The sequence below is a fragment of the Python bivittatus genome, unplaced genomic scaffold (genome assembly GCF_059951505.1).
Source record: "Python bivittatus isolate LINGU-HERP-01145 unplaced genomic scaffold, Pbiv_v1 ctg000020_np1212, whole genome shotgun sequence".
Lineage (NCBI taxonomy): Eukaryota > Metazoa > Chordata > Lepidosauria > Squamata > Pythonidae > Python > Python bivittatus.
In genome coordinates this window covers 24,042,636-24,068,621 of record NW_028277030.1, presented here as the reverse complement: position 1 = coordinate 24,068,621, position 25,986 = coordinate 24,042,636, and the positions used below count along the sequence as shown (strand labels likewise).

Genomic DNA, 25,986 nt, shown 5'->3' with positions numbered 1-25,986 from the left:
TGGCTACAGATGACTGACAAGTCACAATAAGGATGAAGCTGGTCACATACTGCCTCCTGGTGGTCAATATTACTGTAAAAGCATATTTTATGTTATACATTGTGCTGATGCAAATCTCTTTATTAAAAATGAATTAGTATTGTTACATGAATATTTTCAGGACATTCTAGAGAAGAACAATATGAAGTAAAGACTCACATGTGTTGCTTTACAACAAAGGTGAGGTAAATCATTATAGAGAAAGGTGTTTAGGCCATTAGGATTTTTTTTTCCTATATAGATACCACTAGAATACTCTGAAAAGGTTTCCTGAAGTAATGCTCCCAATGTTGTACTGATGAACATATACAGCAGCAAAACAGAGGATGGTAATGTGGAAATTTTCCTACATATGAGCTTTTCTCTTGGATTCTATCAGTATCCACCTTACCCACTCTGGAACTTTAAAATGCAAACGTTTTAAGTTGTTGGCAACGAGCTATTTCCCATTTTCCCCTCATCTACAAAAGAACAGTTGTCCTACAATATCACTTGAGAAAGCAGCACACCAATGTCACCTAAAATAAATACTTATCAGCACATCACTCTGGGTTAGACTGTGAATCAAATTACTCTCCTAAGAGTAAATCTTTGATTATGCAGATAAGAATAAGATGATGTTATTGAAAGACAAAAGGACTGCAATTCTGTATGACATAAAATTTCATTGCACAACAAAAATATCCCTTTCTCAACCCTACCCACCATGGTGCAAAAAAGTAACACGTACATTTGACATTAACAGCCTTAGCTTCTCAATGTTTTCCATTTGCTGTAGCTCTTTTAACTTCAAAGTAATGTCACATCCAGTCTCATAAACTAGTGTCTCCAATGTAACCAGATCATCACAGAGAGAGCGAAGACCAGGAATATTCCTTTCCATGCCAAGGCGAACCAGTGAGAGAGCACAATCTACCTATTTAACAACAAGCAGAAAAAGGAATGGAACTGGAATGTCAACCTATTAATGACTGGGCTTTGCTGATGTTCTAGCAGGTTTTGTAAAACTGAAGAAAGTTGTTTCAAAAACAATTCACAACTCTGGACAGCTTCCAATACATTTTTTATTGAATTATTAATATTAAACTTTAAAATTCAGTCATATCAGATATCAGGCTGAACAGATTTCATCCCCACATTTTCTTTGAAAAACAGCTAGCATAGAGTGAGTATGATTTTAGATTATCTGAGATGAGGAACGGCTAGTTTTTCTTTGTCAATGCACTGAACTGCATTCAAAATACATTCCAAAAGTCCATATCCCAAAGAAGATACTAGAGGTCAGAAAGAGACATTGATGGCTTCCAGCCAGATCCAAATCATTTGTCCCTGTCTTCAGTGCAGAAGCCGTAGGAAACAGACTTGTACATGAAGTGAAAAATAATCTAAAAAGCGAGACAAATAGTTATCACAAGTGATGACATTGTAGACCTCAATGGCAACTTGAAATTATGCCACCAGCTTCACATGCCATCTATCCAAGAGTTTTCAAGAAAGTGCATGTGAAATTGCCAATTTTCTAGCAAAATATGTTACCGGTCCCTAAAATTGGTGTGGCAAACAGGAATTTACATCTCCACACCTATGAGACAGAACAAACTGCCAGGCCCCTTTCTCAATTCCAGAAACAGAACTGTCACCACTTATAATAAGTAATAACTAATGCCCTGAACATTAGTTGGGATATCCAGGTGGCTATCATTGAAGAAATACCACTTTTCCAAAGCCTTTTTTTTAAAAAATTTTTGTCCCGCCTTTATTATTTTTATAAATAACCCAAGGTGGCGAATATACCTAATACTGCTTCCTCCTCCTATTTTCCCCACAACAAACCTGTGAGGTGAGTTGGGCTGAGAGAGAGTGACTGGCCAAAGTCACCCAGCTGGCTTTCATGCCTAAAATGGGACTAGAACTCACTCTTCTGGTTTCTAGCCTGGTGCCTTAACCACTACACCAAATTTTCCTTTAAACTTCTGAACAAAAATACATATAAAAGGTAGCTGCTTTGTTCTTTCAGGAAATTTTTAATTTATAATAGTGCCACGGGCTTGACTGAGCCTACAGGAGATGTACACATAATCCTCTTTTTAAAAGATATTGGACTAAAAGCCAGAGTGGCTTTTTTGAAAGCAAATCCAACTTTAAAGGTATTTATGCTTTACAAACACTTTACAAATAAACCCTTGGAAATAGGCAGAAGCCCACAATAACGCTTTTGTATGGTTTGACAAACATTTTAAAACAGGAAGCTTATTTTAAACCTACTGAATATAGCTCAGCAGAATCTAGTATTTTGCAAGATAATATTTTGCATCTCCCACTTACCCACCTTTGTTGCCTCATAAGCAGCCTGAAAATACTCCAATAAAGCTAGAAAAAGTATGTAATAAAGCTAGAAACCCAAACTCTGTTACGGCAGATTACATGTGAAAATATCTCTTTATATATTGCATGTCCACTGCATATAACATCTAAAGAGTAGTACAGTGTATGAAACTTAATCAGATTTAGTCTGTATGAAATTGTATGTTTTAACTCCACAAAACAAAATATATGAGGTCTTCAAAATAAAAAATACATCTAGAATCTTGTGTTTACCTGCATAGAGTAGTTTTCTATCTCCTCTGCTCGTTTCCAGTACCAGTCTGTGACCAAGTTTATTGAAAGGTCAGTTGTTCTGTATTTCAACAATTCAGGTTGAGAGTCAAATAAAATTTCACTTTCATCTTGGATAACTGGGTCAATAGTTAACCTGAGCATCACAAACAAAGATTTAGTTGCAAAATGCAGAAATGAAATGTTTATGGGAAAAAAAAAAAGGAACTGAATGCATGAATTTAGCAACTAGCAGATGTAAAATGGGTATAACTCAACATGGCTAAGTTCAAAGATCCACTTTCCAAAAAAAAAAAAAAAAAAAGGACTTTTCCCCCCAAAGCCCTTTCCATCCTCTATACCATATAACAAGTTCATATTACTTTTATCTCTTCCCTTAGTGATTCAGCTATTTTTATTTCTAATGTTACTTTCATTTTTAATTTTCTATGTTTTATACGAGGGGGGACCCAAAAAACCCCTGGAATTTATTTATAAAAAATTGTGTATTTATTTTTACATTCAAACTTCAGTCACCTTCAAAGTACTCCCCGTTTGATGCAATACACCTATCGAGAAGTTTTTTCCACTGCTCAAAACAGGTTTTGAACTCATCAATTTTGATGCCTTTTAGTGCCTCTGCCATTTTTTGTTTCACCTCCTCCACATCGGCAAAACGTTTCCCTTTGAGGACTTTTTTCATCCAGGGAAACAACAAAAAGTTGCACGGGGCGAGATCGGGTGAATAGGGAGGGCGGGGCACAAGGGTCATGCCTTTTTTGGTCAAAAACCGCTGAACATTCAGCGCGGTTTGTGCAGGTGTGTTGTCATGGTGGAAGAACCAGTCATCTGTTTGCCAAAACTCGGGATGTTTCTTCTGCTAATTCTGACGCAACCTTCTTAAAAATTCCAGATAAAAACTTTGGTTGACCGTTTCACCTGGGGGAACAAATTCCGAGTGCACAATCCCTCTCACATCAAAGAAACAGATTATCATTGTTTTCACATTTGACTTCACTTGTGCTTTTTTGGGTCGTGGGCAGTTTTCCATTGGCTGGATTGCTGTTTCGTTTTGGAGGCGTAGGTGTAGCACCAAGATTCGTCTCTGGTTATGACTTTTGAAAAAAAAAACAGGGTCAGCCTCCAACTGCTCCTTCAAAGCATGGCACGCAGTCTAGCGATTGCCTGTTTGTTCAGGCGTGAGCAAGCGAGGCACAAATCGCCCATCACGAAATAGGCAAACGCATTGAGTCTCTAAAAAAAAACTCACTGAAGCCGAACACAGCCTCTCACAACAACCCAGCTGGTGCGCTGATGCAGACGGGTTCCTAGAACACTCACCCAGCAGGGGATGCCTGTACAGCATGGGGCCCACCCTCCAGAAGATAATTCTGGCTTTTTTTGGGGTCCCCCCTTCTATTCTATACTTTTATTGCACTTGGGTATGCTACATCTGATTGGTCAATGTCCAAAAACAAATTTTATTATTACAAGTCCTTTCCAAACAAAAATTTAAAAGACTGATATCTTAGTTTTTTAATTAATTGTATTTCTCTTGTTTTAGTTGTTGTGACCCGCTGGTCATTGGGAACTGGATGGCAAACAAATTTGACAGACCGACCGACCGCGATTCATTTAGATAGTTTCTCTTTTACACATTACTTTATTCTAGGAAACTGGTATATTAAAAAAAAACTGTAGGAGGGATCTAATTTAAGATTTACTTGGTATTTCTAGCACATAAAGGATTTACTTTGTTGGAATTTTCATTATAGGAACATTCCATACACAAGCAAGTTGATTGCACCTACTGAATTTCCATTCATTACTAAGTAATTAAACTTTATTGCTACATCAACAGGAGTTTATGTACATACACATTTTTATTACACTACTGGAAGTGAATATATTAGTCTCTGTATTTAAGCATAAAAGTATATCTAATGTACAAAAGGGTTTCCCTTGTGTCCAGAAATTGTTCTTTCAGCAAACTGGGCCTCTTCAATTCTAACTTGGGTGCAACATTTTGTCCAACTACAAGTAATTGTGACTAACTGCTGACTGCAACTCATGATGATATGAGCACTGGGAAAGGACACTATTTGCTATCCCTGTCACCATGGCAGTAATTCTACTAAACGTATCTACTAAGCAAGCAAGTTAATGAACTGACCCCACAGAGTAACCTGCACAATTCAACAGCAACAAGTATGTAGATGTAGCTTTGTGCATTTATAGATTTCTGCGTATGTGATGATATGATTACTTGTACTACAAAAAGTAAAGGGTTCAGTGCCACTTTCTTATAAAGAAATGTTATGAGCTGTAGCAAGACTATTCTTTGCAAAAAAATGGAAAAGTAATGAAATATCTACAGTGGAAGATTGGGTTATAAAATTAACTGAACTTGCAGAAATGGTGAAGCTGACCAGCCTAGTCAGGGAAAAAATTACAAAGATTTTTTTTGAAATAAACTTTATATGGACTTTTTGTTGAAAGAAGAAAAGACTGAACTGATGATTTCTGGATTTGGGGATTAAAAAGGGCCAAACAGGATGGGGAAAACAATAAGATGATAATTACTTGAAAGAAAGGAGGGCGGAAGGCATAACTATATGTTTTCTTCTCTTTTCATTCATTTTATTACTTTCTTTTTTGTTTGTTTTGTAAAGTTTTACTTTACCAAAAAATTCTAATAAAAATATATTAAAAAAAGGGAAAGAGAGCAAAAATCTACTTGACATTCTCAAGTGCTCTCAAAGGTGAATACAGAAACCATTGCAGATGAAGGATTCCTCATAGTCGATCCTACTGAACCTGAACAAAAAGACTGAATCACCAATGCAAATATCAAAGTAAATTAGCATATACAGTGCATTCAAAAAGTATTCAGACCTTCACTTTTTTCAATTTTGTTATGTTGCAGCCTGATACTATAGTCGTTCAAATTCATTTTTTTCTCCCTAATCTACACTCAGTACCCCATAATGACAAAGTGAAAGCAGAATTTTAGAAATGTCTGTACCTTTATTAAAAAGAAAAAACTGAAGTATCACATGTACTTAAGTATTCAGACCCTTTACTCAGTACTTTCTTGAAGCACCTTTGGCAGCAGTTACAGTCTCGAGTCTTTTTCGGTATGACACAACAAGCTTTGCGCACCTGGATCAGGGGATTTTCTGCCATTCTTTGCAAATCCTCTCAAGCTCAGTCAGGTGGGATGGGGGATAGCCATTTCCAGGTCTCTCCAGAGATGTTCAAGAGGGTTCAAGTCAGGGCTCTGCCTAGGACATTCCTAGGACATTCACAGAGTTGTCCCTAAGCCATTCCTGTGTTGTCTTGGCTGTGTGCTTAGGATCGTTGTCATGTTGGAAGGTGAACCTTCGGCCCAGTCTGAGGTCCTGAGCGCTGTGGAACAGGTTTTCACTGAGAAGATCTCTGTCCTTTGCTCCATTCAGCTTTCCCTCAACCCTGACCAGTCTCCCAGTCCCTGCTGCTGAAAATCACCCCCACAGCATGATGCTGCCACCACCATGCTTCACTGTTGGGATGGTATTGGGCAGGTGATGAGCGATGCCTGGTTGCCTCCAGACATAAAATTTAGAATTGAGGCCAAACCGTTCAATCTTGGTTTCATCAGACCAGAGAATCTTGTTCCTCACAGTCTGAGAGTCCTTCAGGTGCTTTTTTGCAAACTCCAAGCATGCTTTCATGTCTTTTGCACTGAAAAGAGGCTTCTGTCTAGCCACTCTGCCAGAAAGCCCAGATCGGTGGAGGGCTGCAGTGATGGTTGTCCTTCTGGATCTTTGTCCCATCTCCACACAGGATCACTGGAGCTCAGTCAGAGTGACCATCGGGTTCTTGGTCACCTCTCTTACTAAGGCTCTTCTCCCCCGATTGCTCAGTTTGGTCAGGTGACCAGCTCTTGGAAGAGTCCTGGCTGTGCCAAACATCTTCCATTTGAGAATTATGGAGGCCACTGTGCTCTTGGGAACCTTCAGTGCAGCAGACATTTTTTGTAGCCTTCCCCAGATCTGTGCCTTGCAATAATCCTGTCTCTGAGCTCTGCAGGCAGTTCCTTTGACCTCATGGCTTTTGCTCTGATACAGAATGCATTGTCAGCTGTGAGGCCTTCTATAGAGAGGTGTATGCCTTTCCAAATCATGTCCAACCAATTTAATTTACCACAGGTGGACTCCAATCAAGGTGTAGAAACAGCTCAGCAACTATCAAGAGAAATGGGAGGCACCTGAGCTCAATTTCAAGTGTTGTTGCAAAGGGTCTGAATACTTACGCCAATGTGATATTTCAGTTTTTCCTTTTTCATACATTTGCAAACACTTCTAAAATTCTGTTTTCACTTTGTCATTATGGGGTACTGAGTGTAGATTAATGAGAAAAAAATGAATTTGAACGATTGTAGTATCATAACAAAAGTGAAAAAAGTGAAGGGGGTCTGAATACTTTCTGAATGCACTGCACGTATTCAAATCCATATACTTACTTGCATAGTGGCCCTTCACACCAATCTTCTTCTCTATGTTTCTTCTCACTCCAGGGAACAATCTCTAGTGCACTTTCTCTATAGCTGTGGCAAATATAGGGGAAAAAAATATGCAGTATGTTGAAAATCTGAAATGCACAGTTCAGCTTTTGGAGTACCTGAACATGGTTGGGCAACAGTACTGTTTTCCAGTAATTACATTACTGCTTCCAATAGCCATAGTTTTTCACTAATCAAAAGCATAGTGATGCATGAAGGCACAAAAATCCAAGCTTTGCCTGTACATTAATGAGATCCAAGCTGGCAATGATTCAGATAAGCGATCTTGTAATTACAGTGGAAATATAAGCAATGTGGAGCTCCTGTAAGAAAGGCAAATTCTATGTTTGAAATAATTAGAAAGGGGATTGAAAATAAAACTGTCAATTGAATTAGGCCCCTGTGCAAATCTATGGTGAGAATACTGTCTACAGTTCTTGTGACTACACCTTAAGAATATTAAGGAAATTTGTGCTTTCAAATCAATTTTTGACTACTGGTGACTGTCTGGACTAGTCCCTGCAGCTTTCTTGGCAAGATTTCTGAAATGGTTTTCCATTGCCTCCTTCCAAGGGCTGAGAGCGAGTGACAGGCCCAAGGTCACCCAGCTTGCTTTGTGCCTGTGGGACTAGAACTCACCATCTCCTGGTTTCTAGCTTTAACCACTATGCCAGCTGGAAAACTTTTTTTACCAAAAAAATAAAAAAAAAACACCACCACCACCCAAAAAAGGAAAGGGGAAAGGAAAGGCTACAAAAATTGGGGCTCTTTAGTTCAGAACCATGAGTAAGAGGAGACATGTTAGAGATATATAAAATCATGCAAGGCACAGATAACATGGACTTTTTTTTTCTTCCTCTCTGACAGTGTTAGAACTTTACATCATCCATTGAAATTAAACACAAGACATTCAGAACAGACAGAAATTAACACGAACACAGTTAAATGTGGAATTTGCTGCCAGCAGTCTTGCTATTGGCAGATAGTTAGGATGGTCTGAGGGCAGTTTAGTACCTCCTCACTCACAGGTAGCATGTCTTAAATCCTGTTTGCATGGAACAACTATACAATGGGGCTACTGCTGTGAGCTTTCTAAATGTAACCCTTTGGCCGCTCTGCTATACTGATGCTAGACAAGATGGGCAAGTAGAGCTTCTCTTATATTCTTACACCACAATCTGAAAAGGATCTCTTAATAAGTTCTATTAAATTTAGATGGATTTATCCAAATCTGGGCTGTTTTCCAACAGAAGAAATTTGCCCATTTTGCAATCCCCTGTCATTAGGCCAATTATAAATCCTATTCAAGATTAGTTAGTGGGAAAATCCTCAGGTCTTAAGATGTGTATTTCACAATGATCATGAAGAACAGCAAATTTGCTTGAACTCCCATCTTATTTGTTGGGCAGGGACTAAGTGTTGGAGGCCTGTATATGCTGTGACTGCTCCAGCAACAGTTGCCAGATTTTGGCTGGGACTGGAACATGAGTCATCAGTTGTTGTATGTATGTATTTATTTTCTCCCCCGCCCATTTCCCCCCAATGGGGGAACTCTGGGGCGACTCACACAAAAAATTAAAACCATAAATATATATAAATACATAAAACATTAATTTAAAAACATTACTAAAAAAGAAGAGTCCAAGAAGATGAAGAATCCGGGGCTGAAGATAGCAGGCTTCTATGGGGCTAGCCATCCCCACGCTTGAAGTATTCCCTCCCCACCCCAGGCCAAGTGGTAGAATCAGGTCTTCAAAGCCCTACGGAAGGCCAGGAGTGAGGGGGCCAATCGCACCTCCGGGGGCAGAATGTTCCAAAGAGCGGGGGCTACCGCAGAGAAGGCCTGCCTTCTGGACTCCACTAATTGGAGGTCTTTTACTGAGGGGGTCTGAAGCATGCCCTCTCTGTGAGATCGGGTGGGACGGGTTGAAGTCATGGGGGAGAGGTAGTCCCTTAGGTAACCTGGTCCCATGCCATGTAGGGCTTTAAAGGTGATAACCAACACCTTGAATTGGACCTGGAAGCAAACTGGTACCCAATGCAGCTCGTGGAGCAGTGGCGTTACATGGGCCCTCCTTGGGGCTCCAAAAATAGCCCACACAGCTGCATTCTGGACCAGCTGTACCTTCCGGATATTCTTCAAGGGTAGCCCCATGTAGAGCGCATTGTAATAGTCTATCTGGGAGATAACAAGGGCATGAGTGACTGTTCGAAGGGCATCCCAATCCAGGAAAGGGCGTAACTGATGCACAACCTAAAGTTGTGCAAAAGCCCTCCTTGCCACGGCTGCCACCTGCTCTTCAAGCAGGAGCCGTGAGTCTAGGAGGACCCCCAGATTACACACTGGGTCTGTCTGGGGCAGTGCTACCACATCCAGCACCAAAGATGACAAAGTCCCGGATACAGAGGAGCCATTAACCTACAGCCAGTCCATCTTACTGGGGTTCAGCTGGTTCAGTATATTCTGTCCCATCAGCTGGACTAGCTGGTTCATTACCTGAATTAATAGGTCCATCCCCTTTGTAACTTGGTTCTGATATTGGAGCAAAGCAATGGCCACTTCAGCAACAGCAGGGCTGCAAAAGGATCTGCAGCCATTGTTTAATCATGGTCTTGAGGTACAGTCTGTCTTCCCATAGTCCTGGGAGTATGAGTAGACAGATTTTGCTGCCAGGTTTCATGTCAGACATAATAAATCTCGACTCTCCAGACATTTAACTCCCTATTCAAGGAACTTGCTTACATCAGAAATAGCTAGATTTGTTATTTTATTGTAGACAAAAATGAAGCCATATACATGCAGGTCTCTCCATTCCAGTACGCAGGAATCTACGCCCATATACAACTCTGTGCTACAGGATTTAAATTCAAAACTTCTTTCTCCCACCTTTCTGAGTCAAAGTATTTGGCCATTCTTTTTAAGGCCATGGAAAGCAAATGAGATCAGTTTATATAACAGTCCTTTCTAGCCTGAGAACCACTGGTTGTCCACCCCTGCATTTGTTTACCTCAAAATGTAAACTGTAAACCTTGTTTTCAATTTAGTGTTTATGAAAAAATAGATGAATTATGAAGGGGGTAGTCTCTGAATATACAGGTTACTTTTCCTTAAGCAGTGAATTGTTATTAGCATTCTCCTTTGGGATTAAAGGCCAAAAGTATAATTAAATCAGGCACACAAGGGGTTGAATGGCATGCAAGGGTGGGGCAGGCCAGAATAAAAACTAAATTTGAATTAAGTAAAAGAAAATGAAATTAACTCAAAATGATTATTTCCCGTGTAATTAATAAATTCTTCCTCCTGCTGGATTAAAAATTATTATTCAGCAGCAAGGCTTTGGTTGGGAAAGCAAGTGGCCCTAGGCCTAAAGTTGTGGACCCCTGCATTGAATGGATATTTGCATTTAACCTGCAGAGATTTTAATATGCCAAAGGAACCAGCAGGGGTGGCAAAATAATTAAATCAAAACCAGCATCGTGGGAAAATTTAACCTTTTCCTCACTTGAGGATAGCTGAGAATTTTCTTTGCTTTGGGAGCAGCCTCTGGGTATTAAATTTTCCCCACCAAACTTACTTTAATTGTCTTTCAGAAGGTGAAATTTGCATTTTAAAAGAACATTACATTAAAAATAAATACTAGGTTAGTGTCAAGTAAAATCTTGCCCGGAAAAGAAAGGTTTTCAAGGTTACTGAGCATATTTTCTTGAGTGAGTTGTTCTTTGGCATTATTTCATGCATTATCTTCTCTATGTTTAACTTTTTAAGACTCCTAAATGAAGTCCTTCTCTGAAATTCTGTACAGTACACAGATACTACCTGGCTGTACTCAATCAAATACAAAGTAACTATTGAGTGTGGGGTTTAAATTCCTGATTTCTGGCTCTGAAAAGATGGCACAGGGACAAGCTACTGCAGGGTGATAATCTGTTCCAAATTACTTATAGCCAAGCTTTTAAGCCATGGTTTTATCATGGCCACCATTCAAAATAACACAGACCAAACAAATGAAGAAATGGTTATTTGGACTCCTGCTTTAGTTATTTAATGAACAATGCTATTTGATACTTAAGATACATACTTTCTGTCTAATGTAAATCTCATTAGCTCCCATGCCTTTGGGACCTGTCCCAGGGATATGCTTCCAATTTGTTAATAAAACATTTTCCAGTCACAGACATGGGGAAAGAGGGCAGGGAAAGTCTTTAATTGCCAGGTAACCATAAGTGAATGCACCCTGAGTACTTTTTCCTGCTCTCCCCACCCAGCATCTTACACATGTGACTGAGGTGCAGCTCATGAAGTGCCAGGCCACTTTCAGTGAGTCCTTCCTCAGCACTCCTATTGCACAGATTCACCACCCTCCATTGTAGCAAAGATACATTTTATGAAATCATTTTTTAAAAATAAAAAGCCCTGATAACCTCCCACCCCCCCAAATTTAGGGGGTCCTACATGCCTTCTCCAACACACCCCTGTCCCTACTGCCCTTCTATATGCTGGGATGATAAACCTCTTTAGCTTGGAAGATTTCTTCACTTCGGAAGGCTTCTTGCACAAGTTAGGGCTCTGAGAAGATTCCAGAAGTTCCAGATTCCAAAACATGGCCTATTTCAGAACATATTTGTCTCAATCCATGTAGGGTAATGAAGGGTTGAGGCAAATAGGGTAATTCATGTTTCTCCTTTGCACAATGGCAATATACTTTGGGGTAGAGAGAGAATGCCTCCATCTGGACAAGATATTCATAATGTGATGTAAAATCCCATTTATTATTTTACCCATGTATAAAATACATAAAATATACTCATATTCTCCCATCGGAGGGAAACACAGGGCCAATCCCCTGGTGTATGTCTGATTCCATTATATGCCCATGAGTTTTATCAAATAGTATAATAACCTGAGCAAGATATGTCTACTTCATGTTGCCTTCATTTCTGAAACTGATTCATTCCAATATAATATACAATATTGTCTGCTGAGTTAATCCTAACCATGCAGTTCTATAAAGAGTTTTAATCCTTTTTGCTAATATGTTGCTTTGTACTTATTCTGGCTTTACCTGGAACTACTTGAATATAAAAGATAGCAGCTGATTGTACTGTTAACAAGAACAAGCTAAAAGAACAAGGTTAAGTACCCAGTGAATATTATAGATGAAGCTTAACAAAACCATTTTAGAGTTTAGAAATTTAAGCTGGTTTATCTCCTTTTACTCTTAATATATAAACCTTTATAGAGACTTAAAGTCACTTTGCAGCAAGACAAACCTCCACAATATGCAATAACAAATAAATCTGTTTCACTATGACATTAAACGTCAATGGACACTTGTTGTCAATGTTACTTTCTTCGAAGACTATGGGAGGTATAACAAAGCTATGCATGACAATGAATATACACACAAACAGGCAATCTTATAGATTCTTTCAATAGTAAATCATTAGGGAAGTTAAAAGCATCTCCTTGTGGCTGGATACCACACTGGAAACATTTCCTCATCAAAGATGTAACACAAAAATCATATGTATTGCTATCATCTCAAAAATTAAATGTAACAGTTGGAAGTGGATCCAAAGCACATAACAAGTGCTAAAATTAAAATGTCAATGCATGTTTATAAACATACAACAGCAAAAAATATGTGGTGAAAGTTATGAACCATTTGCTAGTGTTAAAGCAGGAAGATATTAGGAGCTTAGCAGTTCAGAGTTAAGACACCTCATTGTAGGAAAGTTGAAGGACAATAAGTCTGCTAATAATTATGGCAACACATAATGTGAAATATGACAACTGTGTTTCATGCCTCACTTTCCTGAATCATACACTGGGATCCACCAAGTTTTAGAAAATAAATCCTGGTTAACATTTCAGACATAGATTTTTGCTGGGATGCAAACATTTTTGACAGACCTTAGTTAACTTTTATACTGAAAATAAGGACTACTTCTTTGTTTTAAGAGCTATTAGAATGTTACCCTTTAAACCAAGCATCTTGATTGGTTTAATCAAGATTATCAAATAATCTGATATTATTTTTACAATGTTGTGTCAAGTTATCCTTAACTGAATGTTATATATAATTCTCCACACAAATATTGGCTTGAATCCTAACCTTCCTTCTGTGAAGGAAATCAAGCTCATATGCATTAAAAAGAAGAAGAAGAAAGGTACTGAATGCAGTTGCAACAAGTAGTTAATGTCTACCTGACCTCCTTATATCACATTTAAATGTTTTGTACATTACTCCTTTGAATTATCTTAAGCATTTAAATATTTTGCATAAAGAAATAAGAAAAATGAAACCTATATTTGTATCTATATAAAAGATGCTTCACCATTTAAGTTCAATGCTTAAGGCAGCAGCCTTTTCTGTAATAAAATTGTCCAGAGTTCATCTTATCTTTTAACCAAGGCAAGGGACCATCAACCCAAAGTAAACTCATTATTGCCCATCACATTTAGAAGCCAACAGATACTAGGCTCTTCGCTCTCTGTAAGTAAGTGAAGTCCTTTAATATGAACCATTTATAATATGTTTTCTCCTCCCTGTAAAGAGATAATTTTTATAGCCTCTCCTAGAGGGTTTTAAGCTTCAAATAGCCAAGGAATTCATATCAGCACTCTGCCAGTAAAGAGAAAATTATGCTGCCTAAAATTAAGCGCAATATTCCAAAGTGCCATCTAGGGAGCATTTCAAAGAGTAGATTAAATGCACCTCAGGCATTTGAACGCTAGAAAAAGTCTCCCAAACACTAGAACATCTTTCATCATGACTATTTATTTATTGTTTCCATTAGATATTTTGCAAGGTTTTTTTTTTTAAATGACATCACTGGGCTATAGAACTCCTTGGCAGTAGGTGCAGAATGTTTACAATTGGTTCCCATAAACTAGATATATCGTCATACCAATGCCAATAGTAGGAAATTGCAAATTTTTTCAGCCCTCAACATAGAACAGAAAGCAATCCTATTATACAAGCTTTTGCACATTTATGAATAAAATAGTCTCATATGTGTTACTTTACATCAACACGTAAAATTAAGACATGTAGACATACATTCATACCATGCAAAAATTATAGAGATAACGCAGAAGAGAGATGAAAATAACATATAGTAGATGTGATGGCCCGGATCCAAAGAACAGGAGAAAAACTTTTCTGATAACTTCTCACAACACCAATGTATGTTAGCGGTGTTAACTGTTAACTGGAGACATAATGAATTAAAAAAAATAGACTGGTCTGTTAAAATGCATATGCTACAAAGCCTTGAAAGAGCTTGTGCAAACTCCTCCTTCTCTAGACTTGGTGGTCACTCACGTCTCATGAAAATTAGGTCAGAAACAGCCCATTTAGAGGTAGTAGTGTGTTTTGCTACAAATAAGACTCTTCTTGAGCTAAAACAACAAACATAATGCACAATGCACATACTGTGTATGTGCTGTTGCTAATCTTTTTACTTTAAAAAAAATTGTAGTTAGACTTACATATTGTAAAAGATAAAGATTCCCTCAAGCCAAGGTTGAATTTACATGAACAAGTCCACATACAGTAGTTTTCTTGGCACAATACAGAAGGGGTTTCCCGTTGTCTTTTTCTAGGATGATTTTTCAATTTCCTAGTCTAGCCTACAGCAGTGGGATTTGCTAACAATCTTCCACCCAACTACTAAGCAAGTCAATCTGCTTTGGATTTCTTTTGAGATCTGTCCAAGTTACATTTAAAATAATTATGTATACAAATTATGTTAATAAACAAACTGCACTTACAGCTCAGTCCTAATGTTATTTACTTAAATATAAACCCCATTAATTTCAATTAGATTTATTTCCAACTATGTTTGATTAGGGTTGCTGTGAAATATAATCAATGCAAAAAGTAAAAATATGCCTCAGTAGACTACTGAGGAGCTACCTGAATCTTGAGATAATTTCCTCTTCTTTTGTTCAAAATTGTCTGCCTAGTTTGCACATCAGAATTTTAAAAACATCCTTCAACCCCCAAATATTTCTTGAAAGAAACCACACAAAAATGTAATGAACTAAATTTGATTATCACCCCTTATTCTGTAAATGTGATGGGAATTTCTGTTTGTGCAACAAAATTTTCCCTAGTTTTCCATGTTACTTCCCCTTTTGCTTGGAAAAATCTTCCAATCCTTCGTAATAGACTTGGATGATGCAAGAAGGATGCAGTGGGAGGGGATAATCCAGTTTTGCACACTGTTTTGCTAGCAAGCATAATTTAATGCAACGTAATACATTTTTCTTAGGAAAAGGAAAGTGTCAATATTTTGGAAGGGTAGATAATATATGTCATTGCATTTCTTTAAATAAAATAACCCAAGCATTTTAGGCAATTTCACCAGAAACATATCCCTCTACATCAGTGTGTATGTCCCTACGGGGAGGGTTCTGTAGAATCCTTGAGCCATACGCTCCTTTACTGCTCTCTTTACAGGGAATCTTGGATGACACTTATTTATCCCATCCTGAAGCAGCAAGTCAGAACTTTATTTGTTGCTTCTTCTGTCTGATCAGGATTCTAATGTCTGTTCCCAGGTTGCTCGATTTTGTCCTTCTGCTTGTTCTATAAATTTTACTCACAATTGAAGATTTGTATTAATCTTGGTGATTGCCACTATCATCTCTTCTATTTTCTATGTTTATTTTACTGCATTTTATGCTTACTTTTGATTACATCTATTGATTTTAGGTACATGTGTCTCTGCATATATTTGATATACATACTCGTTGTATATTGTGTCTTCTGGCTGTAAGGCCATAATAAAGGTAAAGATATACTTGAGAGGTTCAGCTGCTGCTTGTTTCAATCATTCTTGCTGGCAAACTTTCACAAGTGGCCCTTTGCAACTCTGCTCTTAGGGAACAATTTATATAAAAGCAACCACACAGTCAAACAAGGTATTTAAGAAAGACATGTTTAATTATACGACAGATACTGAATACTTTAAAACATTCCAAGGAAAAGACGTATGCAAAGGCACTCTTCTTATTCAAAAAACAAAATGTATTTGAAGGATTAAAAAAGGCATCTTATCAACTGTACAGGAGAACTTTCTGACCATAAGCTACAACATTCATTTCACTTGGCCAGGGATGTAAAATTAAACAGAGAAACATTATACTGAATAGATTTGGAAATCAGAAAAGTAGAAAGCATGGCTTGCAATATCCATTTCTATTCCAGTTGCCTGATTTTTAGAATCAGTTTATACCACTGAGCCGCACAGGACCTGACAATTATCAAAGGCAGGAAGCAGTCCAATTATAAGTGCATTTTATAGGCATTTCAAGTAGGGGGTAGTCACTCCAACACTGGGAAGTAAAACTCTGAATTTTGCCTCTAACAATACTTGGCATAATTAACAGCTTCAAGTTGTCAGAAACTTGCTATCTCATATCAGTAGTCGTATCAATGCATGGCAAAGCTTCAGCAAAGACTGGAACAAGCAACACCTCAACTGCTTTGCAAGTAATCTGTTCTGATGGCTCTTTGCCAATAAGATCAATCAATACAGTGAAAAGTGAAAGAAACATCAGGTTACAGGTAGTCCCCAACTTATGACCACAATAGGGACTGGAAAATTTGTTCTTAAGTAGTGCAATTGTTAAGCGAAGCATCACGTGACTGCACCCGATTTTTCACCATTTTTTGCAGCAGTCTTTAAGCAAATCACATGGTCGTTAAGTGAATCACATGGTTCCCTATTGATTTTGCTTGTCAGGAGCTGGTTGGGAAGGTCACAAATGGCAACTACATGACCCTGGGGCACTACAACTGTTGTAAATACATGCTGGTTGCCAACTGCCCAAATTTTAATCAAATGACTGCAGGGATGCTATGATGGTCATAAGTGCAAGTACCATTCATAAGTCACTTTTTTCAGCACCTTCGTAACTTTGAACAGTTGCTAAACGAATGGTCATAAGTCACGGACTGCCTGTAACAGTATACTAGTCCCACTGAAAACAGCCTTCAGCAATCTCAAATGCCCAGTGCACCAATTTGCTGTCAATTACTTTTCTTCTCCCTTCATTCCATAATTAGCTGAATTAATTTAATAAGACACTGTAGTATGGGAGCTGCTACCAGGATGAGGTCAAACATCAAAAAATATAGCCTAGGAAAAACATCTGAGAAAAATTCAGTGCAGACAAGGGAGCATATTTATGAACCGTTCCCTTAAAAGTGTAGTTCTCTTTCACCACTTCACCACCTTTTATGGAAACCATAATCAGGTTTTCAGCTAAATTACAGCTGATAAGGGAATCATTTATCTGAAATTCCTGACTTTGTGTGACTAATATGTTGACTATAACATTGCAATATCATTTTTTCAATGCATTAAAAACAAAAACAGAGAATTACAAGGCTTAAGCTATATGCACTTCTATTGCTGATAAAGAACATGGTTTTCTAGAGATGGTCTCTTAAACTCAAATGGCCACACTTTTCAGAATATATCAAAAGTTTTAATAGGATTTTTTAAAATACAAAGAATGTTCTTCCAGCCTCAGCATCTAAACATTATACACTGTTTCATCAGTTTTTCAACCCTTTACTACCACTACTACTTTTAAAAACAGAATAGATTTGAAAGGAGGGAATATCACTGTTCTTTGCCTTTTATTGAGACCAAATCATTAAAAATGCTGCCTTGAGTTAAGACTAAATAATTAAAAACTAGGAGTGTTAAAAATAAAAGCTAAAAGGGATAGAAGAAAATAACAATGACAACAGGCTGACATGGTGAAATACAGACTAATCTTGAACTGATATTAAGAAGCAAAAATATTTTTCCCCAAAATATTAAAGTTTCATCCACTGTCAGACCATTTTTTCTGTCTTTCCATTCTCACATTTATGAATACTGATCTGTGTTTTGAAACAAAGGGTTGTAAGCCCATTGGTTTCTACCAACAGAAGGCCTTTTTATCCATCAAAGGCTTATATTAAGAGAATGGAGAAATGAACCTCGCAATATTATCTCCTATGCTTTTCTGAAAATTCCCCAAATTTCTAGACCAGATTTATGAGATAACTGTACAGAGAGTTATCTCTGAAACTTACAGTACTCCTCTCCCTTCTTCCACTGGAACAAAAAGCTTTCAGGGATGAAGAAACTTTTGGACAGAGTTCATTACTGTCTTCTCTGTCCACCCTCTTCTTACTACACACTCCCAGTATTACAGAAGCATTGTCTTTTCTATGCTGGGAAATATGAAGTAGTGGCAACCAGTGCAGACAACCTGCAACCCATGAGTCACACATGGCCCTCCACAGGCTTTTGTATGAACCATAGAGCTCTCTTCTAAATAGTTTGAAATGCAATTTGCTGACAAACAACAGTGGGTTTCTTTCTAAAGACCCCTTCTGGAATTGGACAAGACATCTGAGTTAACAAGAAGCCCATGGTGCCCAAACAAGGATCTACTATATTTGCCTCTTCTCCTCCATTTAATCTATGACTTTCTCACCTGTCTCTCAAGAGCAGCATTTTCTGGGATAGAGAGGACCTCAAGAGAAAGGAGCAATGGATAAAAACAGTCTCCTCACACCTGGAAAGCAGAACTATTATTTTAAGCATGGGAAGAAGCATTTTCACACTGCACTAGAATTTGGAGGGGCTTCCTTACCATCATGATACAATAAATACCAAATAGCAGCAACATTATGATCCCAAAATGCACAGCCAAGTGCATTTTATCTGCAATATTATTTTTAACAGCTGCTGGGAAATAAACTATATAAACTGAAGATTTGATTTGATTTGATTGTCTAATAGGCTCTTCATTTTGCTAAGAAAAAAGGGAAATCACCTTGTATGTGTGTGTGTACGTGTGTGTGTGATAGAGAGAGAGAGAGAAAGAGAGATGCTGTTTTTAAAAAGTCTCACATTTTAAAAGACTCCAACACATTAAAGCAAGAAGCCATCATGATCAGAATTAAGCACTATAAAATCTTTTTTTTTAATCCTATAATTTAGACTAGCAAATGCCACTTCCTTTAGAAAGTTAGTAATAGTTTAAAACATGGTTTTTTTTGAAGAACTGAAAGTGTGGAAAGGCAGCTTTTATTTTGAACTATAATAAGCACCAGAAATTACAACATACAGTACCTATATTAGATAAATGCATCATGTTAGCTTCAGAAGTACTGAAAGTTGCTTTCTTTTAAAAGGAGCCAACCCAATGAATAAAACAATTAAGCCCCCCAAGCTGTTGAATGTAAGAACCCAGGTCACACTCAGAAGGGACCTTTCCTGATTACTGTCAGCTCTCACAAGTGCTGATACTAGTGAAATATGCTTCTGTGTCAGATCTTGCAAGTATATTCAATTTTGACTCTAACACTTAATTAGGAATTGTCTGTATAAAAACCAGGTAAGAAAAACTCTTTCAGGTAAGCTGTCCTAGGACCCACTGTTCTTTTTGGAGAAAGGAATCAATAAATATTGCATCATCACTATACTTCCAGATAAGGATGAATAAATACCAGATTGGTACTTAAGATGCTACATACAACAATCTATTCTTCTACAAACAGCAAATATGTAGTCAGTGATACAGTACATGTTCTAAACAGAAAGAACCCAAGCTCTTTCCCCAGATAATACTGGGAAAGACCACTGTTTGGAACCCAGAAGAGCAATTGGCTATTATTATAAAGCATACTCAAGTAGATGAATCAGTAATCCAACATGAGGCAAAGCAGCTTTCCATAGTTTTATTACTAAATCAGGCATACCCTTAGGTAGCAACAGACTTCATCCACTCTTCAATAAAGAAGAACATGTGTGAGTAGTAAAGAAAATGATGATAGGTAATCCCATTTTTGACAAAAACTGCAAACACACACCTCATTTTAATAAGATGAGGTATGACTAAACCTTTAGCCCATGTGTAATCTCTTTTGCACAAACACAATTAAAACAGAAGCCTGTCATTAAACAATGCTTCCAATTTTATCCTTACTGGAAAACTATTGTGACTACTGTAATGAAGCCAAGCAATACTGAATAAACTTCAAATCATGGTTTAAGTACTATGATTGACTTATTGTAAAAAGAGCAACTGTAGTTTCCTGGTTGAGACATAAAGGCAAGCCAAGCTTAGGAGCTTCCTGATTTGTTAGCATATTCCTCTAGAGGAAAAATGGACATCTCACAGCCACAGGGGACTTGGTCGCAACGTCACCACAAGGACAAAGCTGAATTTTTTGGCCCCTTTTTATTTGTCTGATACATGGGGATAGTTCTGAAGTGAAATAAATACTTTAAGGCTGTTTTAAGGGGATTTGGAGATAAAAGCTGTCCAAAAATTATGCTGATGAATTCTCATGTTTCATTAACGGTTGTAAAAATGGGGTCCAGTAGGTCCAGGCCACAACTACCCTAAAATCAGAATGAAAGGAATTGACTAAATGTGTGGGCAACAGGGTCTGTTTACTGAACAAAGGTATAATTGAATATATTATGGCATGTTTGCTCCTGGACAGTCATATAAAATGGCAACACTCAAGTAATAGACAATTCCTCCCTCCCCGGCAATAATAATTCACTCAAAAAAAAAAAAAACCCTCTACATTTTCATCAAATCCATCCTCCAGGCATAATATTTCATATTAACGCAGAGAGCTTTGACATTTGTCCAGTTAAGTTTCACTTGCTTCTATCCAAATGCTTCAAAGTAAACTTCTGTAAATAATGTGTGAACCACTTCAATCATAGTTTACCATCAAAATTGTAGCTCAGTGTACTTACATCAAGGTCACTATAGCATTTTTTCTTGCGGATGCCACATCATCCCACTTCTAAATAATCAGGAAACAAAATCACTAGGACTTAACATGCACAAGGGATGCATCTAAAATGTTCAATTTTTGAAAGAAGTTGAACAAAATATTTTCACTTAGGTCTAGAAAGGTCGCAAGGAAATTGGTACACTACAATATTTGTGGTACAGCAGTGAAATGACTGAAAACAGAAACACTACTGAATTTAAAACTGGTTTGACTTAACTGGGCAACTTAATCACAGGCTCTGCCATGCTATCAACCAGGTTGGAAATACCTTTGCAATAGAATAATCATCACATGCCAAACATTTGCTCATAGGAACAAAGGTTCTAGAAATTAGGGCTTTAAAAATGATTCTGAAGAACTGCTTCAGACTTTGTGTGAGCAAAGCGTTACTATGCTATTCATGAAAGAAACCACATCACTTTTGCTGGCTTCCACACCAGTCTGAATAAAATCTTTGCTGCCTTCAGTGTTGATTACGGCAACTGCCTGGATAAGTTCTTAAGAATCACATTAATTATTCAACTCCTTAACACAGCTGCAACTTTTTTCAGATTCCATGGAAATCTAAAACTTCATCCAAATCATTCAGAGATCTACTAGAAATTACATTCAATAGGCAAGTTCATGAAAAACATTAAACAATTCTAGCCAAGAAAGGGCAATAGTGAACCTCGTATGACACAGCTTCCTATGTCCCTTTTTTATTTTGTTCTCTCTGCAGGTATTTGGTGACATACTTCAACAACTATTTAAAAACTAGAAGTCAGTAGCAGGAATGTTGCTGATATTTCCATCACTGGCTATTAAAGTGGGAGGAGGATCTTTCAAGTATAGCAAAGAGGAAACTTGCACTGTACCTAAACCAGGCACTTAATAATTAATTGCAGGAAGCAGCAAAAAACTGAGCAAAGTTTAGCTGTAGTGTTAGGATCTCTCCTAAGCAGCACATGCTGCTTATATTTTAAATTGACTTATTAATCAGGAATACTGCTTGATTTATTAAATTGAAATCCCTAGGTTTTAAAAGGGAAATTATAATTTTCCATTGATATGTAGACAGTAAGTATATACTCACCAAGCTTCAGGCAACAAAAAAGAGTATTCATGTGGGGAGGTAGTCTCAGGAAAATTGGAGAGAATTGGCAGCCGATATGGAAGCAGATCTGATCCATGATATGTGAATAAAATCTCCAAGCCTCTTACATTACTTTCCTAGACAAAGAGTTCTGTTTTAATATTCAGAAACAAATTATACATTCTGTTTTTTTTAAAAAGCTGTATGCCAAATTAATGGGAAGTCATGTAACTTTCTTTTCTTTAAAATATAAGTCAACCCTTAGAAGTATTTATTGATAGGAAGAATTTTCTCTCAATTACTTTGAATTGGGGGTAAGGGTGCTGTCCCACATTTTCTGAAAATAAAAGTCGCTGTTGAAAACAAAGAAACAATGACATGAAGTGGAATGACTGCAGAAAATACTACTGAAACGGAGGAGTGGTCTTGAAGATTAGCTGTTGCTTGGGAATGGCTGGTTGCCTAGTGAATGTTTACCCTTTTTGTTACAGTTAAATAGTTTCCCTACAGTTAAATAGTTTCTTTTCCAGTGCAGCTTCTTCTGACCCCATGTCCATTCTAGTTTTTTTTCCCTGCTTTTCCTGGAAAAGGGGAGGTATTTGTACATATTTGTGTATTGTTATGTATGAATGTGGCTTATATATGAGACAGAACATGGATAGGTACTAAGATGAAACTAAATTAATTTTACTAACAAAGTATGCTTTTTACAAGCAATTAATTTCAATTTATAGTACTAAATTCATTTAATATTGATTTACTCTTTTACCTGCTCCTGCCTTTTTTTGAATGTGGTTCCTGGTGGGTATATGTACACACACGAATGTACATGAACATATGTGTATCACATATACACATTTACTCAGAAGTTGTTTCAGAGTTGGTTTCAGATAGAGTTAGCAATACTAGCAGAAAATAGTGGGTACTGCAGTATTTTTTTGTCTGTGTTCTTTGGTTTTTTGTCTATTTCTCCTTGGTGGGAGATGTCCCTTTCAGGTAACTATGATACTGCACATTAACTATCCATTAGTTACGATAAATAAGCTGACAGTAATATCTCAGTATTATTCTTTTCATCAGCAAGCAGCATGTCATTAATATTTTGATAGAAAAGTCTGTGTTCTCCCCAAAAGGGGAAGTCTATTATTGACTTGCTTAAAAGAGACACTAATCAGCTACTCCATTACCAAAGTAACAACCCAACCTCTCACAAGAGGAGCTGTGTAAGAACATTATTCAAGCGAGCACAAATGCATTGCAGCAACCCAGAACAGCAGAAAAAGGAAACAGACCACCTATTAAACATCTTCCAACAAAATGGATATCCATGCAACTTTATCAAGTGTCTGACCACTCAACCTACTACAACACAACCAACACAAGCTATGAAAAGGATCATACTGCCATACATCAGAAATGTCTCAGAAACCACCAACAGACTATTACAACCACATGGCATCTCAGTAGCACACAAACCAACTAAAGCCCTCTAAAATATCTTAAGTAAACCAAAAGACCCAGTAGCACAAGAAGAAAAAACAGGAGTCATCTACAACATACAGTGTAAGGACTGCAAAAAACACTATGTAGGCAGGCAGAAGGCTGGCAAAGAGCATCCATGAGCACCAACTAGCAGTCAGAAGACATGATGAAAACTCCTTAATCTCACAACACATGGACAGACTTAACCATAGTTTTAACTGGGAAACTGTCAGCATTTTAGACCAAGCTAAATCCAAAAATGCAAGGGAATTCTTGGAAGCTTGGTATTCAGACAAGGCAGCAATCAACAGACACAGAGATAAACAGCATCTACACACTATTCAAAAGAGACAATAGAAAAGAAAACAAAAGACCAGAACATCTCTTCACCAGCAATCATCACCCAGATAAGCAGAGATTACCACCAGGCACACAATCAAGCAGTGAACAATACCCTAATCAAGGAACTACCAGAGGAACAAAACAAAACCCCCACCAACACTGGCAGGGCATGCCACAGTATATAAACAGAGAGCAAACCCCACTCCATTCTAGCACTGAAGATGTTACCTAGCTGGGTAATGAAACATTTGCAAGAAAAGAACCAAGCTCAGAGAACCCCAAGGACTCCACAGTTACTTAAAAGAGACCTTACCCATTATCTCCTAACAGAAAATGATTGATGGATACAGTCTCTTCCATAGTATGGGATAAAGCCATGGGGAGAAGGGAACAAAAGGACCTTTTATTTTATCCCATATCAGATGAAAATCACACAAGCAGTAAACCATATTAGTTACTGTGCATCCCAAATAGAAACCATAGTTCAATCTGATTCCACAGCTACAACCAACTTCCAAACAGACCTGAGCAACATTGTGCTATATTTCATGCTGGCATCATTAAATACCAATTAAAAAAAAAAACACCCTAACCTATAGGAAACCCTTCTTAGTAGAAGTTAAGAGAAGGTATACCCGAGCATATGTCCTTGCAGAAAGCACAATATTTTGATTGCGGAACTTCCTGAAAAACTCTGCATCATAATTTTGCTCAGCAGCATGTGGTCCTCCAAGTATTTCCTAAAGAAGAAAACATTATATTTCAGATATTAATTCTCAGAAATGCTTAGCACGTGATATAGGATGCTTCCTGAAGCAATGACAACTTTGCTGGCATGTACCGTCTTATCCTATGCAAAGAGAGACAAATCAACTAAAAACAGGAAAAAATACTACACTTGGATTGGAAGTGCCTCTGGAACAATAAGCCTTCCTCCTGTCCAGGATTTGAATAACTCCAACTCCATTATCCTTTAAACATGCCAGGAGACTTGGCTCTTTCCCCAGGTTTTGGGCTAGAGTAGGATGTGGGCTCACTCTATGAGGGGGTTTACAAATTTTTAGTGGATGCTTATTCCACTGAGATAACCATCTTCTTTTTCTGTATTGCTTGTAGTTTTACATCTTTGGATGTAATTTTGTACACTGCCTTCTACCATCACCAGCTCCTTCACAAATCCTTATTTGGCTGCCCCATCTTCACTTAGTATTCTACTGTTACAGCCATTACCATAAATTATCTGAAAAGATTAGTGACTACAGAAACATTTAAGTACAGACAAAGTAAGCTTTATGGTTGTTGGACCTTTAGGAAAGAGGACCTTTCAGGAAAAGTAGTGCAGGGATGACAAGTTGGATCAGGAATGGCACAGGTGGCACTAAAAGCAACAATGTGAGAATTGTCAAAAATCAGCAACATACATGGAAGCTCATACAAATCAGGGGCAAATGAAATAGATGGACAAAAGTGTCAGTTTCTACAGCAGATCACACCGAATGCTTTGGAAGGCCACATGAAGACCATGGGCTGTGGACTGACATGTGGCTCAAGTCATGTGGCACTGCCATTTGAGTGTATCATCGAAAGGTGGTAGCTTTGTATATTTTCACTCCAGGTTTTGTTACAAAGTTATTCTAAAGGCACAAACAAGTTGTAAATATCTGAACTTAAAAATCCGATTTATTAGAGAAAGAAGCTGATAAAAAGGAGAAAACACGCTAGAATACAAGTTATAGCATCCATGTTGCTGAAATACAGTCTTGATGTTACCAGTCCCATTATTTGTGATAACTAAAAACCTAATAACAGACTGAAAATATGAAACAAGATCAGATGAAAAATTTAAAAACCTTTGTATAATGAGGTGCAAGTCAACAAATACAACCCACAGTTTAAATGTTACTTTCTGTACCTCATATGTTGCAAGCCGATCCAAATAGGTTAGTAGTTTCAACCTGCTACGACATAATTCTTTCTGTTCCAGAGTTAATCTGTTTTTAAATAAATGGTGGAGAGAATTTTTACATGTTTTCAAAGACTGCTAAGAAAAAAATAAACCAAATAAACTCATACAT

The 25,986-nt window shown here is 37.6% G+C and overlaps 1 protein-coding gene across 1 annotated transcript in view; it reads right to left on the bottom strand.

The window, feature by feature from the left end:
- Positions 1-25,986, bottom strand: part of NBAS (NBAS subunit of NRZ tethering complex) — a 191,603-nt gene that overhangs the window by 129,201 nt on the left and 36,416 nt on the right. Inside the window, exons 19-24 of the mRNA XM_088135940.1 lie at positions 25,824-25,902; positions 24,547-24,651; positions 22,088-22,224; positions 7,139-7,222; positions 2,638-2,791; positions 770-955 (exon numbers count right to left, since the gene is read on the bottom strand). Of these exons, the coding sequence (XP_087992066.1) occupies positions 770-955; positions 2,638-2,791; positions 7,139-7,222; positions 22,088-22,224; positions 24,547-24,651; positions 25,824-25,902 (745 nt within the window). The remainder of the gene's footprint in view (positions 1-769; positions 956-2,637; positions 2,792-7,138; positions 7,223-22,087; positions 22,225-24,546; positions 24,652-25,823; positions 25,903-25,986) is intronic.